Source organism: Vanrija albida (genome assembly GCF_041260175.1).
Source record: "Vanrija albida strain AlHP1 chromosome Unknown contig_4, whole genome shotgun sequence".
Lineage (NCBI taxonomy): Eukaryota > Fungi > Basidiomycota > Tremellomycetes > Trichosporonales > Trichosporonaceae > Vanrija > Vanrija albida.
In genome coordinates, this window is record NW_027191423.1 from 199,294 (window position 1) to 213,890 (window position 14,597).

General features: G+C 64.0%; 6 protein-coding genes across 6 annotated transcripts; 4 read left to right on the plus strand and 2 right to left on the minus strand.

Moving 5' to 3' along the window:
* Positions 1-1,361: 1,361 nt before the first annotated feature.
* On the plus strand, positions 1,362-2,644 carry POT1_2 (3-ketoacyl-CoA thiolase with broad chain length specificity; the record flags this gene model as incomplete). Its single annotated transcript, XM_069353301.1, has 3 exons — positions 1,362-1,410; positions 1,448-1,849; positions 1,902-2,644. 3 exons carry the CDS (start codon positions 1,362-1,364, stop codon positions 2,642-2,644), a joined length of 1,194 nt encoding a protein of 397 aa, XP_069207943.1.
* Positions 2,645-2,780: 136 nt separating this feature from the next.
* Positions 2,781-4,277, plus strand: Q8F55_004797 (uncharacterized protein; the record flags this gene model as incomplete). The annotated part of the gene is made up of 1 exon (XM_069353302.1): positions 2,781-4,277. The coding sequence occupies one exon, from the start codon at positions 2,781-2,783 to the stop codon at positions 4,275-4,277; it is 1,497 nt and encodes a 498-aa protein (XP_069207944.1).
* Positions 4,278-4,550: 273 nt separating this feature from the next.
* Q8F55_004798 (uncharacterized protein) lies at positions 4,551-5,795 on the plus strand (the record flags this gene model as incomplete). Its single annotated transcript, XM_069353303.1, has 3 exons — positions 4,551-4,616; positions 4,651-5,452; positions 5,485-5,795. 3 exons carry the CDS (start codon positions 4,551-4,553, stop codon positions 5,793-5,795), a joined length of 1,179 nt encoding a protein of 392 aa, XP_069207945.1.
* Positions 5,796-5,879: 84 nt separating this feature from the next.
* On the minus strand, positions 5,880-6,917 carry Q8F55_004799 (uncharacterized protein; the record flags this gene model as incomplete). Its single annotated transcript, XM_069353304.1, has 1 exon — positions 5,880-6,917. One exon carries the CDS (start codon positions 6,915-6,917, stop codon positions 5,880-5,882), a length of 1,038 nt encoding a protein of 345 aa, XP_069207946.1.
* Positions 6,918-9,747: 2,830 nt separating this feature from the next.
* Q8F55_004800 (uncharacterized protein) lies at positions 9,748-11,781 on the plus strand (the record flags this gene model as incomplete). Its single annotated transcript, XM_069353305.1, has 6 exons — positions 9,748-10,211; positions 10,256-10,753; positions 10,793-10,973; positions 11,033-11,189; positions 11,234-11,273; positions 11,310-11,781. The coding sequence occupies 6 exons, from the start codon at positions 9,748-9,750 to the stop codon at positions 11,779-11,781; spliced, it is 1,812 nt and encodes a 603-aa protein (XP_069207947.1).
* A 199-nt stretch (positions 11,782-11,980) lies between these two features.
* On the minus strand, positions 11,981-13,888 carry Q8F55_004801 (uncharacterized protein; the record flags this gene model as incomplete). The annotated part of the gene is made up of 2 exons (XM_069353306.1): positions 11,981-13,617; positions 13,663-13,888. 2 exons carry the CDS (start codon positions 13,886-13,888, stop codon positions 11,981-11,983), a joined length of 1,863 nt encoding a protein of 620 aa, XP_069207948.1.
* Positions 13,889-14,597: the final 709 nt, after the last annotated feature.

Sequence of the window (14,597 nt, forward strand, 5' to 3'; positions counted from 1 at the left end):
ACTCGAGAGCCCCAGGAACGCGTGTTGCAGAACAAGAGGTAGAAGGTAGTGTGCGTTGGTCCAGGGGTCCCTGCTCTCCGGGAAGGCCGGCGAGAACGGTCGACTTCGCCTCCACAAAGAGCTCCGCAACCAAAGCCACGCTACTGGAACATCTGCGAGAGAGTCCCGCTGCGATGTGTTTTCTCGTGCCAGTGGCCATTCTCGAGCTTCTCCACGGTCACGGGCGAGATGCAGCGGAAGAGGAGCCCCAGCCAGTCCAAGTACACCCTCAGCTCCGGGGGCATGGAAGCGTGCATCAGAGCACCCCCAAGTCACCTCTCGGGGAGAGTGGACCTCCCCCATCGCTTCCCGGGCTTCCTCAACGAGGCGCAAGAGACGGAATTGAGTTTGTCTGCATGGGCGTCGCTGGTCTCGAGGATGGCGCGCGAGGACGCTTCGGTTCCTCGTTGATCGTGAAAGGCATGAGGCCTGGGACAGGGAATGGCAGAGAGTGCTGGACGCAGCCTTCACTCGACGCCGATGTGCCTCTGGACATGCTGATCATCTTCAGAAGCTCCCCGGCTTCAGAAATCTGGTTCATGGAGTGGCGGAATCGGGGCATCACCGAGGGCAGCCCCCTGGATGCGCCGCTGAGCATGGGAGTGAATGGGAGTCACTGTCAGGCGTGTGGGATGGGTGGTAAGGTCAGGCATCAGCGTCGGGGTACGAGTGGTGGGTGAACCGTGTCAGTGCACCGAGCAGACTGGGCGGAGTGCCGGCTCAAAGCGGCTGGGGACGGGTCCCCAGTCGTTACTGCTGGCCCCAAACGCCTGCGGCGCGACGCGACACGAGTGTATTTGGGCCCCACTGACGCGTTCGCACGAGAGTCGACAGATCTATCCTTACGGCCGTAGGCTGGTGTGGGGAGCTGATAGGGATCTTGGTCAGCAATGCCGTGTCAGCAGTTTCACTCTCTGTTGCTGTTGTTGTTGTCGATTTCAGACTCTCACTGCGCTCAACGATGGGCTCTGGGCGTATCTTGATGCATGTCAGTGGTTAGATGACAGTCTTGAGAGTGTCATTGACCACTTCTTCTATGCATACAGAGCGCTGGCTGGCGAGAATGGCCCATTTCGCTGCCCAACGACTCCCCCCCCCCAGCCAAAGAGTCGACGCCGGCCTGTCGGTGTTCGGTCTTTTCCGATGACGACGATAGCCGGGCGGGAACCCATCACATGAGAGAACGGCGAGCATCTGGCCAGCAGCCATGCAGCGGCGTCGACAACCTCCCTCTGCCCCACGACATTGGCTCGAGTCGCACATATAACCTCGCTCGACGCTCTTCTCGTCGCTATCCAACCCCCAGCATCACGACCGACACCATGACCAAGGCATCCATCCTGCAAAAGAACCCCGACGACGTCGTCATCCGTAAGTCGGCCCACCCCGTCCCCCACTCACGCCCTAGTCTCGGCCAAGCGCACGGCGCTCACACGGGCCAAGAAGGGCGCGCTCGCCGAGGCGCGGTACGAGGACCTGCTGTCGGCCGTGCTCAAGGGTGCGGTCGACGCGGCCCACATCGACCCCAAGCTCATCGAGGACATCCAGATCGGCACGGTGCGCACGCCCCGCGGCGGCGCGAGCATCTCGCGCATGGCCGCCCTGCACGCCGGCATCCCCATCTCGGCGACGCTCAGCACCGTCAACCGCCAGTGCTCGTCCTCGCTGCAGGCCATCTGGACGATCGCCAACGAGATCCACGCCGGGGACATTGACATTGGCATTGCCGGCGGCGCCGAGAGCATGACGCACCACTTTGTGCCCAAGCCCCTCGACCACCCCCACTCGGAGGAGATTGTCAAGAACCAGCGTGAGTGTGGATGAGACGTCAGCGGAGTGAGCAACGTGCTGACGACGTGTAGTCGCTGCCGACTGCCTCATCCCCATGGGCATCACCAACGAGAACGTTGTCGAGGAGAACCACATCAGCCGTCAGAAGCAGGACGAGTTCGCCGCGTCGTCGTACCAGAAGGCCGAGGCCGCGCAAAATTCGGGCAAGTTTGACGGCGAGATTGTGCCAGTCACCATCAACGGCAAGACGGTGACCAAGGACGACGGCATCAGGTACGGCGTCACGGCCGAGTCCTTGTCCAAGGTCAAGCCGGCCTTCAAGGCGGACGGCACGACGCACGCGGGCAACGCGTCGCAGGTGACGGACGGCGCGGCTGCGTGCGTGCTCGCTAGGCGGTCAGTCGCTGAGCGTCTCGGCCTGCCCATCATCGGCAAGGTCGTGCGCGTCGTCGCGGCCGGTGTGCCGCCCCGCATCATGGGCATCGGACCCGCCGTCGCCATCCCCAAGGTCCTCGAGAAGGAGGGCCTCAAGGTGTCGGACGTCGACGTGTTCGAGGTCAACGAGGCGTTTGCTGGCCAGGCCGTCTACTGCGCGGAGAAGCTCAAGATCCCGCCCAAGAAGCTCAACCCCAACGGCGGCGCCATCGCCCTCGGACACCCCCTCGGCGCGACGGGCGCGCGGCAGGTCGCCACTGGCCTCGCCGAGCTCCAGCGCTCGGGAGACCAGATCCTCGTGACCAGCATGTGCGCCGGCACGGGCTACGGCGTCGCCGGGCTGTTCGTCAACGAGGTGACCAACAAGGCCAAGCTGTAGAAGTGTGGGTGAGGTCGATGTATTTTTATCCAGTGTGCCGGGATCACAGCTATAAAAGAGGGGGGCGGTGAGGGCGCGCTGATCTTCTAACTCGTTCAACATCTCTCTTCCTCTGACCCCCGTCACCTCACTCGCAATGTCGTCAAAGATCACTCTCGTCCCGACCCAGGTCGTCGTCAAGCCCAAGGAGCACGCGCACCGCGCCGTCCCGCTCAGCATCACAGGCAACAGTCTCTCGATGGGCCCACCCGTCCCGCCGGTGTGGTTCTTCGACAAGCCCATCGACGGCGACACCCTCCTCAAGGCGCTGCAGTTCGTCGCGGATGCGTACCCACACGCAGCCTACACCATCACCACCAAGGTGCCGGACAATGTCGACGCGGCGCCGGCTCACACCACGCGCCACGGCCGTCTCTGGGCGGTCCACGACGACTGCCACCCCGGCATCCTCTTCACCACGGCCAAGTGGGACGGCCCGATCGCTGACGCCCTCCCGCGCAAGCTGAGCGACAGCACCGCCGACTCGGGCCCGTGCTCTAGCCCCCTTCTGTGCACCGCCCACAAGGTCGTCCACCTCCGCCCCCACTACGTGCCCGGCCACGCCCTCGTCGCGCAGCTCACGTCCTTTGACGACGGGGCGGCACTCGCCGTGCTCGGCACGCACGCCCTGTTCGACACGCACGCCCTGCTCAAGCTCGTGTGCGATTGGTCCGAGACGTACAGCCTCCTCAAGGAGGGCAAGGCGCTGCCGCACATCCCGGCTGCTCCAGAGGCCCTCTCCGAGGTGGACAAGCACGCGGCGGGCAACATCGATGCCGACAAGGAGGACGAGGTGATCAAGGCCAAGGCGGCGGCACTCCCCGGCCGCCGCCTCGACTTCTGCGCGTCCGACCCCAAGCTCGCGCTCCCGTTCCTTGTCGTCGAGCCGGTCGACGGCGTCGCCCCGCCCCTCGAGGGCAACCCGGCCCGCGTGCCGTGGGAGACGTGGGACTGGCGCAACAACGACAGCGTTGAGCGCACGGTGCAGATCCTGCCCGAGGCGGTGCACATGCTGCACATGCAGGCTGGTGACGGCGTGACGCCCCTCGACGCGCTTCTCGGCTTCATCTGGCGCGCCAACGTCCGCGCGCGCAACCTCGCTCCGGAGACGCAGGTCCACTTCAGCAGCGCGGTCGGCCTGCGCCGGCGCCTCGGCCTGCCGGACTGGGACCTCGGCGCGCCCGTGCTCCTAGGATCGTCGGCTGCGTCGGTCGCCGAACTCCAGGAGGGCAAGGGCCCGCACGCGCTGCGCAAGGCTATCGACGCGTTCACTGCCGACACCGTCCCCTCTGCCCTGCACCACATGGCCTTCGCGTCCGACCCGGTCCGCGAGGCCAACTACTTCTTTGGCGAGCGCGCGATGTTAGCCACCAGCTGGCTTGGCTACCCGCTCTACGACGTCAAGTTTGGCGACGCGCACCCCGTGCATGTCCACCCCGCGTTTCACGCCGTCGACGGGCTCGTCCTCGTCCTCCCGAACAAGGGCGGCCATGGGCGCGACTGGTGGATGAAGGGCGCGAGCATCTGGCTCTCACTCAAGGCTAGCGTCATGGAGCGCGTCGTCGCTGAGCTCGAGGAGCTCGGTACGGTGTAGGCGCCGAAGCTGGGGCTGTGCATACGGAGAAGAAGAGGAACATGAAGACCAGAGCTGAGATGCAGCAGTGACCTCATTGCCGGCAGTTGCCGAGGTTGCCGCGTGGTAGGCATTTAGCCTATCTCCCGACCCACCTCCACTCCGGACCAAAGATTGACCCGTACTGACACCTCACTCATCTCCGTCCCGGACATTGAGCTACAGCGATGGGGTGAGACGCGTATACATAACCATGGTGGGGGTGCCCCAGTCCCGAAGGCTACCTCACCCACAATGGCACCGTTCACTCTCCGCTGGGGCATCATCTCGACCGGGGGCATCGCGACGACGTTCGCCAAGGTGAGTTGCCCACCCTTGCTCTCTAACACCCCAGGACCTGCTCGTCGACCCGGCGACACGCGAGGTCACCGACGTGCAACATGCGATCGCGGCAGTCGGCTCGCGCTCCGTCCCCTCCGCCGAGGCCTTCATCACCAGGCTGCGCAACGCGGGCGGTGCGTCGGCGCACGGCGTCTCACACGCCGCGCTCGACAGCACCACCGCCTACGGCACCTACGAAGAGGTCTTCGCCGACCCCGCCGTCGACGTAGTGTACATCGGCACGCCGCACCCCTTCCACCACCCGAACGCCAAGGCTGCCCTCCTGGCCGGCAAGCACGTACTCTGCGAGAAGCCGTTCGTCATGGACCTCGCCGAGCTCGACGAGCTCGTCGCCATCGCGAAGGAGAAGAACCTCTTCCTCATGGAGGCCGTGTGGACGCGCTTCCACCCGATCGCGTACGCCGTCCAGCGCGAGATCCACTCGGGCAAGCTGGGCCGCGTGCGCCGCGTCACGGCCGAGCTGAGCAGCTACGCGCATCTCGACGAGCGCGCCGACAACGACCGCATGATCGACCCCAAGCTCGGCGGCGGCGCGCTGCTCGACCTCGGCCCCTACCCGTCCGTATGGAGCATGCTCGTGCTGCACCAGCACCCGGACAACACGGACCAGGCGCCCCAGGTGCTCGACAGCAGCCAGCGGATCTACGCTCGCAACGGGGTCGACGAGCTCAGCGCCTGGACCGTGCGGTGGGACGGGCTGGCCGAGAGCCGCATCCTGTGCGACTTTACGGCGTGGACGCCGCGGGATTGCGCGGCCGTCATCGACTGCGAGCACGGGCAGCTCATCGTCGAGCGTGAGTGGCTCCCGGGGGCACGCTGACCCCAGACCCGCTGTACCGCCCCGAACGGTACCGCATCGTGCCGCACCCCTCGACTGTCGCCGGCAGCTCGGAGAGCGCGCCGCCCCCGCCGCGCCCGGGCCAGATCACCGAGGAGAGCGTGCACCACTGCCCCATCCCCGCCGGCAACGGGATGCACTACGAGGCCGACGAGGTCGCGCGGTGTATCCGCGACGGCAAGACCGAGTCGGCGCGCATGCCGCTGGCTGAGAGCCGCGTCGTGCAGGGGTGGTTTGACACGGTGCGCAAGCAGGGCAGCAGCGTGCTCAAGGACCTCGTGGGCAACGCTGGGAAGTGATCTGATGGACTTTGTGCATATGACTTCTTTCTCTGACATGTCGTCGTTCTACTAACGTCTCTGTGTTGACCACCGCCTTTTCTATCAGTACTGCTGCGGCGCGTACCCCGACGGCGGCGGCGGCGTGTACCCCACCGTCGGGAGGAAGGGCTGGCTCTGCTGCTGCATCTGCAGCATGCTGATCCTCTTTCGCTCGTCGTCCCGGATGCGATCCTCCTCGCGGCGGCGCTCCTCCTCCCTGCGGCGCGCCTCCTCCTCCTCCTCGCGCCTCCTGCGCTTCTTGTTCTTCTTCCGGCGCAGCTTGTGCCGCTCGTGGTCCCACTCGCACTGGCACGAGATGGTGACGGCCACGGCGACGAGCACGACCGCGCCACCCGCGGCAGCGACAGCAATCCCCCACTTGGGAATCCCCTTGGCCGCGCTCTTTGCCGCCTCGACCGCAGCCTGTGGCGGGTTGATCGTCCCGGGCGGGAAGTAGGTCTGCCCATCGGGCCGCGTGTACACCGTGCAGGTGCCGCTCACGATCACGCCGACGCCCTTGGGCGTGAGGCCGACCTCCCCGCCGGCGGTGCACGTCGACTGCTCCTTTGGCGGGGTGACCGTCCCGCCGACGTCACACTTGCCGTCGGCCGTCATCTTGCCCTGCTTGCCGTCGGCGCCCGTGCAGATGCTGTTGGGCGGCGGCGTCGTCTTCCACGTGCACATGCCGTTCTCGTACACGCCCTTCTGGCCGTTGATGACCTCGCACTCGGTGCCCGTCACGGGTTTTTTGTCGCACTCGAGGTCCTTGCCCCAGATTCCCTTGCTCCCGTCTGGCAGGTCGCACTCCTCGCCGGAGTAGACGCACGCGCCGTTGACGAGCTTGCCGGTCGCACCGTTCTTGATACAGATGGGCTTGCACGTCTTGCCGTCGGCGTCGAGCTCCTGGCCAGAGGGGCACTGGACGCTGGCGTTCTTGCACGTCTTGCCATCCTTGTCGAGCTCCTGGCCAGACGGACACACCTTGCCCTTGCATGTCCAGTTGGCCTGGACCGTCCCCGGCGTCCCTTCGGGGGTTGTACACGTCTTGGGGGTACAGGTCTTGGGATCGCCGGTGAGGGTGCCCAGCGACCCGTCCGGCATGGTACAGTTGTCGCTTGTTGTAGGGCCCCCACACACGCCATTGTCGGGGGCACTGCCGTCGGGGCAGCGGCACTCGCCGTTGGCGTTTACGACACCATCCCCACCTGTGCTGGCGACTCCGGTGGGAAGGGGCAGGTCGCACGGATCGCCGGGTTTGAGGACAGGTCCTGTTGGGGTCGGGACACAGGACAAGGACGCGGAGGTAGTGACGGTCCCCAGAGCCCCGTTGCGAAAGGTGCAAATGTCGCCGTTGCGTGCATCGGGGGAGCAGTCTCCATTGGGCTGCAACACGCCCCTGATCCCATCGGCCCACTCGCAAATGATTGGGTCCACGATCGGGGTCGGGCTGGGGATTTGTGAAGACGGCTCAGTGGAGCTAGGCGGGTTGGCAGCAGGCAAGGTGATGATCTCGCCGCTGATGTGTGTCGTGAAGATGCCATCGTCTTGTCGTTCAAACAGCCGACCCAGTGGAGCTTGGGTACGCTTCGGGGCTGAGGGGAGCGGATGGTGCCTGTCAATCGTACGCGTCGGCGAGGCTGAAGTCAGTGGTTGGCCCGGGGGCTGCCTCACCTGCCACGAGGGCGAGCGCGCCGAGCTGTGAAAACCATAAGAGTGCGAGCATGGCGGCTGTGCCTGCCAACACTGCATCCCCCTCGCCTTAAGTACATGTACAGCTCGGCGAGCACCAGTCCGCACGGCGAGGCTGTCAGACGGGCCGGTTGACGCGGGTAGACTACCAGACGCGTGCCACTGTTGTAGGCGAATCACAAGTCCAGGCCTCCGCCTCGTTATCGATCTCTTGGCACATGACGGGCGCGCTGGTTCCGTTCGCTGCCACCCCGCGCCAAGGTCATTAATCAAGATCTGCAGATCTGTGGCGCCGGCACCGCAGCGGCAGCATCGACATATCGTGAGCCGCCAGACCCAATACGCAAGGAGTAGCGGGTCGCCTGACGCGGGTCCGCAGGGCGATGCACGCGGATATCCACCCGAATAAGTGGCCTAGCGAGGCGCCGAGAAGCCATCGGCGCCGCCGTTGAGCGCGCCCTGGCTCGCGGCGGCGTCTCGCACAAGCTGCTGAGATGTGAAAGCCGCAACACCGCATCCGGCCCCGTGATACGGGTGGGGGGCGATGGCGCCGCGGCGTCTTGTGGCTGCAGGCTGTGGGGACTCGATGTGACAGACGTTGGAGCGAGTGAGGTCGATCCTCCCGCGCGCCAATCTCAGATTGCACTGCCGCAATGAGCCTCGACGTGCTTGGGTACAAGCATACTCGAGGCGGCTAGAGTGGGGTTGTGGCGCAGGCCGGAGGAGTTCAGGCAGTATGTCGTGATAAGAGGCCAACTGCACCGCCCGTCGCCGAGAGCTTGCCCTCGCGGCATGTGGTCGCCCGGCTCGCGATCGCCCGGCTCGCGATCGCCCGTCTCGCACATTCACCCAACCCGACAGTCGCGAGGAGAAGCGGAGGGGTGTAGGCCGGCGCACAGGTCTCGGGGATCCCGATAGCCTGGAGGTGCTGCTTCGGCTTTCCGCTCGTCGATGTGGCCGGTGAGTCCCGACTCGAGGTGGTGGGTTCGGCTCGGTGCGTTCGGCTCGATCGGCTGCCGGGGTGGCGCTGGGTGGAGTTGGGGCCGTGTCTGGCATCGCCGGTGGTTCTACATGACGGTTGCCATGGCTTGTGTGTACCGGAGAGAGAGGGGGAGAGGGAGAGAACGTGGTTGAAGCAGCGCCTCGCGGAGGTTGCCGTGACTTGCAAGCTCCAATGGCCGTTGTAAAGATAGCCGCGACCACCAATTGGGCAAAGCGGCACCCAACCCTCGTGAAAACAATCACCTCACACTTCACTCGATCTCGCCCACGCTGCTCATCTCAATCCAACTGTCCACCAGCTATTGACCCAGCCCATTTCTCCGCATTGACAACGCCATCAGCTGATTAACATGTATAGACACCACGTGTCCAGCTCGAGAGCGACCCTTCCGCCCGTCGTGCTCGCCGGCCCCAGCCCGCTTCCTTCTCGAGGTCATTCCCCACAACCCGAGGCCTTCAGTACGAAAGCAACACGGCTACTGGCCCCGCTCGGATCACCATCAAGCACCACGGTTCGCTGAAGACGACTGACCTTGCCCCGTGTCCTCCATCCTGGAGATCAGCCTGCTCACACCTCCCAGCGACTCGCAGTGACACTGACGCACTGACCCTGTTGCGAGCAGCGATGGCGTGCAGCGGACCCGTGCCGACGCGCGCCGGGTCGCCCCTCGCACCGTCACCGCCGGCTCGTGCGTCCGCCCCGTGGTCGCGCGCCTGCGCCGTGGCGTGCTCTGTGCTTCGCGTGTCGCTCTGTGCTTTGCGTGTCGATCCGATCTACTGGTGAGCAGAGCTCGACGCGGGATCCGCAACACTCTGGCGCCGAGACTGGCTCCGACGACCAAGAGTCGAGTGGCGTGCCGTGTCGGTTGTACCGCTGATTCTTTCGACGGCGCCCACCGCACCCCCTGCACTCCCTGCGCTCTGATACACCACACACAATACGTCTGCGGCAGCACACACCAGTCGAGCCACTCGACGCGGTGGCGTCGTCGAGCACACACCTTTTCCCGACGTGCTGCACAGGCCACTTGCACGACGCGCTGGCCGTCCAAGCGCCAGTTGTGTGTGCGAGGTGATATTTTCCACCCCCACTTCACTCTTCACTTTACTCCACTACCTCAGTTGTCGCTTAGTACCTTGGCTTCGCGTCTGGCCCTCCCGACTGGGTACCGATAGCCAGACCGACCCCACCTCTCACAGCGTCGTCGCCAGACCCGCTGCCGGCCGGCTCCCTCCCACAATGATGCTTGAGCTCGTCGCCGCCGCCACCCTGCTGCTGTCGACAGCTTCGGCGCAGCCTTTCCCCACCAACCTCAACCACACGCTGATGTACAACGCGCCGATTGGCGGTGCGTGGGACTTGGGGCCAACGCCCCAGGCGTCGTGGCACATCAACAACCCCGACAGCTGGTTCGCGACCATAACGGCAACGAGCCTGAACTCAACATTCTCGTTCGGGGCACAGGCCCACAGCATGCTTGTTAACGTGACGGCCGCATCGACTCCAGCCAATGCCTCGTGTTTTGTTCAGGGCTCCATCCAAACGTACTGGGTAAACACAACGATCACCGAGGACATGGTCAACTGGGTACTTGACCTTGGCCCACGCGCGCCCAACCCCGACTACATGACATACACATGCCACGTTGACCGGGGGGTCACTGTCACAGCCCTGATGGTTCTGACTGGTCTGCAATCAGAGGTGTGAGTTGTTTGAGCCGTCTTCATCAGCCGGCTGACTTGTGCAGAAAGAGCATGGACCAGGTTTACGTGGCCGTGCAGCCGTTTGCGACCTATGGTGGTCCTCCACTACCCTCCATGGCTGATGAGGCCAATCTTCCTTTGTCGGACCTACACCTATTCAATAGGTTGATGGTCACTGAACACTGGGAACCCGTTATCCACAAGCAGCCTCCGCAGGTCGTCCTGCCATTCACCTTTGCCAATTACACGGCACTGCGAGGCAATGGGACTCTGTGGTATCCGATTCCTGCGAACACGTCTGAGATTCGAATCGACGGAACGACTGGGGCCAATGTAACCGACAGCGTCATCACTATCGTGCCGACCCCGCCCACCTGCAACAACAAGACGCGAATCTACGCCGGATTGAACGTTACGGACCAATGGAGCCCCCTCTACTTTCGGGTCCTAGACCCCACAGTGCTGTACAACATTAAGATCGAACCGCTCGTGTCAGGCGGCTTTATCGAGGTGGCGGCCATGGCCATGGCTAGTGGTCTTCGGTATGTTCCCACTCCTGTTGACCTACGCTGATGCTCCAGGGATGTCTCAAACTGGCCGCTTCAGCGTTTTGGCCCTGGGAACCCAACCGGCAAGACCGAGCCTTCAGAAACCAGCTCATCCCCTACGACTCCTTCCACTTCTGCCGAGGGATCCGTTCCAACAGACTTGGGTGCTGCAAACCGCAAAGCGGGTCTTAATGCAGCTGCAATTGGTGGTGGAGTACGTGCAACTGCCACACGCCTCGGTGCAGGTGACACTGATGCTGATGTTGAACCCAGGTTGGAGGCGCGGCCGCTGTTGGTCTGCTGGCTCTCTTCGGCTTCTGGCGATACCACCTCAAGCGGCTGGCTGGCAACCGACCGACCTCATTTGCGGTCGACGATCCAGCGCACAGAGATGTCGGCGATGACGCACCCCCGTTGACGCCTTTCGACAGTGAGTTGCACTGTGAATCCGCGCGGTCTGCTGACATGCCACAGTCTCCGCACACAACTTCCCTCGTACGCCCATGGGATCCGAGTATGTCTCCCCGTGTGTCCTGCGCTAACCCTCCAGCAGCGGGTCGCTCGACATGCACGCGTCTCATCTCCCCCTACCCACGCGAGACCGCGAGAAGCACGGCTCGCGCTCATCCATGCCATCGGGCCTTCGCTTGGTCGGGACTGTGCCTGCCGATGGAAGAGACATCCCCAGCACCCTCCAGCCGGCATCTCCGGTGATGCACGAGCTTGACGGTGGCGAATACCCCCAGGTCCTCCCCCCGATGTACAGCCACGAGTGGGGTAACGCGTCAAACATCAGCACTTTCGCCAGCAGCAACTCCACTGCCGACGGCGTGGACGCGTCGACCGACCTCGCCTCACCTGCACCCAGTGATATTGTTACCCCCACGGCCGCGGTCGGACCCCTTTCTGGCGGCCTGGTCTCCTCTGCCGGGTCCTCCCAGAACCACGCCAACTTTCGCCGCGGCCACGAGGAAGTTCTCGACATGGCGAGAGCGGCCGGGTCGACCAGCCACGGTCACTAACTCGGTACATACGGTGGCATTGGGGACCAGCGTGAATGGCAAGGACATTATGGACTAGTCCCCAGGGAGTGTGTGTTTAGTGAACGATCGCGCTTTAGTAATACGTAGGACAGAGGAAATGAGGCTCGTCACCATGCCCCACTGCACCCTGTCACATGGCACCAAAGAGATATCCATTACTCGATATTAACCCAACACCCTAGTGGACGTTAACCCCGGCGGCATCGGTGTTGACCGCAGCCGTGTCACCGCGCTTCTCCTTTTTCTTCTCCCCTCCCTTGATCTCCGAGTCCTCGAGCGACTGGTCGTCGGTGAGGCGGAGGTTGTCGAGCAGGAAGATGGAAGTGAGGAGTGCCACGGCGGAGATACACGTTCCGACGATGACAATGGTGCGCTGCGCCTCGTCCTGGGCACGGGCGATGGCCGCACGCTCAGGAGTTCCGGGAGGGAACTTGTCGGCGAAGCCGAAGGGGTTGCTGTAGGCAAGTGTGACGAGGGTCTGGTTGTGGCTGAGGTACTGGTCGAGCTTGTTGGGGACAATGTTGGTCCACATGGCGCCTCCGATGGCCGAGCCGATACCACCCGACAGGTAGTAGACGACGAGCCACGCAGCGGTCACAGCGGCCATGTGCTCATGCGGCGCGGCGGCCTGGATGAGGGCCTGGGTGGGAAACGGGATGAGGCCGTTGGCGAAGCCGCGGATCAGCTGCACGACAGCGAGCTCGCCTTGCGAGTTGGTGCTCGTCCTGTAGCGGATCATGAGGCCCGAGCCGAGGACCTGGATGACGAAGCCGGCGATGATGATGGGCTTGAGGACGCGGAAGTAGCGCGCGACACCGGCACCGATGATGGCGGACACAGTGCCGGCGACGGTGGGGAACGAGGTGATGCGCTGGGTGGACAGCACGCTCTGGTTGGCCGCGACCTGGAGGAACGTGAAGAGGTACCCTGCCGTGATGCGGCCAGCCATCGGCGACCACAGCGCGATGAGCACACACCCGATGACCGTCTTGCGCTTGAGCAGCGCGAAGGGGAGGAGCGGGTGTGGCGCCCAGAAGCGCTCCCAGAGAACGAAGAGGATGATGACCACGCCGCCGACGACCATCTGGGCGATCGAGTGCGCGTCAGACCACTTGGCCGTCTTCGAGTTGGCGATGGTGACGGTCACGAAGAGGAGACCGAAGCCGACAACAAACAGGGCGAGGCCGATAAAGTCGAGCTGCCAGAAGAAGTCCTTGACGCCGCGGACGAAGCGCTGCTGGAACGACAGGCCCTCGTTGCGCGCGACCTTGGCTGCCTTCTGGGCGGCGGCGACCTCGGGCGAGGGGCGGGTCGCGCGCCAGAGGGTGAAGACGATGGGGAAGGCGAGGGCGGGGGTGAGGATGATGAAGATACCGAAGCCCCAGCGCCACTGCTTGGTCTTGTCGCCCCTCGACATGAGGGACGCGACGAGGTCTCCCGACACGAAGGCGTTGATCGCGCCAGGGATGGACGGGAAGAGGGTCCACCAGTATCGGTTGCGCAGGGACGAGATATCGGAAATGATAATGTTCTGCAGCAGGAAGAGGCCGGTGATACCGAGGATGTAGATCGAGTTGCCGACCGCATAGGTGACGATGGACTGCGAGCTCGCGACGATGATATAGCCGATCACGTAGAGCACGACGCAGCCGATGTACGCCGGCACACGACCAAACACGTCTGCGAGCTTGGCGATGGGCGGCTGGCTCATGGCCTGGAAGACCGAGGTCACGACGCCGATCGTCGCCTGAAGCGAGTGTTTGCCGAACGAGTACGAGACACCGTAGTTGAGGAAGGCCGAGGACGTGTACTGGTCTGAGGCTGTCAGCGGGGAGCGGCGGGGCTACCTGGGCCACTTACTCAAGGACAGGCTGTACGCGAGCACCATGAACGTGACATAGAGGATGCCGAGGAGAACAGGCGTCAGCCGCCCCTGCAGCGACTCCATCTCGACGACACCCTTGGACTTGGGCTCGACCAAGCCGGCGTCGGAGCTGCGACCATCCTCGACGCTGCTGGAGTGGTCGAACGACACGCGCGGGACGTCGTTCTCGGCCTGGAGCTGAGTTTTGGTCTTTTCTGACATGGCGAGGGGGTTGTTGGCGCCCATGCCGAGGTGCCGCGGTGCTTATATGCCGCTAGGTCTGGAGCGCGCGCATCGCCTCGTATCGTGCCAATCGGCCGAGCGAGCGTAGTTGACGAGCATAGCGAGCCAGATGAAGATGTTGTAGTGGAGCAAGATGAGTTACCACGTGAAAAGTTGTCCCCAAATGTTGTCTTGGCACGACGAGCACCTCATCATCAAAGCACAAACTGCACGAGTGAGTAGCAGCCGCGCTAATCAGATATGAGTCGGCCGAATAGGAGCTCGGTATCTTCGTTAAGTTTGCTTTGGCAGGGCTCGCCAAGTGGGCCCGAGATTACGCGCGCACGGCCAGCGATCAAGGCGGACCTGGGCCGAAGGGGGGCACAAAAGTCAGCAGGGCGAGCATGTGCTTGGCATGTGGGCAGCCATGGGGTCGGCATGGGTACGTCTGCCGCGCGGTGCGAGCCACCGGGGTGTGCCGTCCTCGCCGTGCATCGTGTCGCGGCGTTCTTTGCCTGCGCAGAGGCCTGGGCTGTGTCGACGCCTCCGTGCGAGCGATCACTGCCAAGCAGGCCGAGGATGGGTTGGGCTGCAAAAAAGTCCGGCGACCTCCGGCGACCTCCGGCGATGAGGGTCGTCCGGCGGTAAGCCCGTCTCCGGTCTGCGCTCCGCTCCTTGCCCGCCGTCGGGTTGCCCGAGCGCTGTCGAC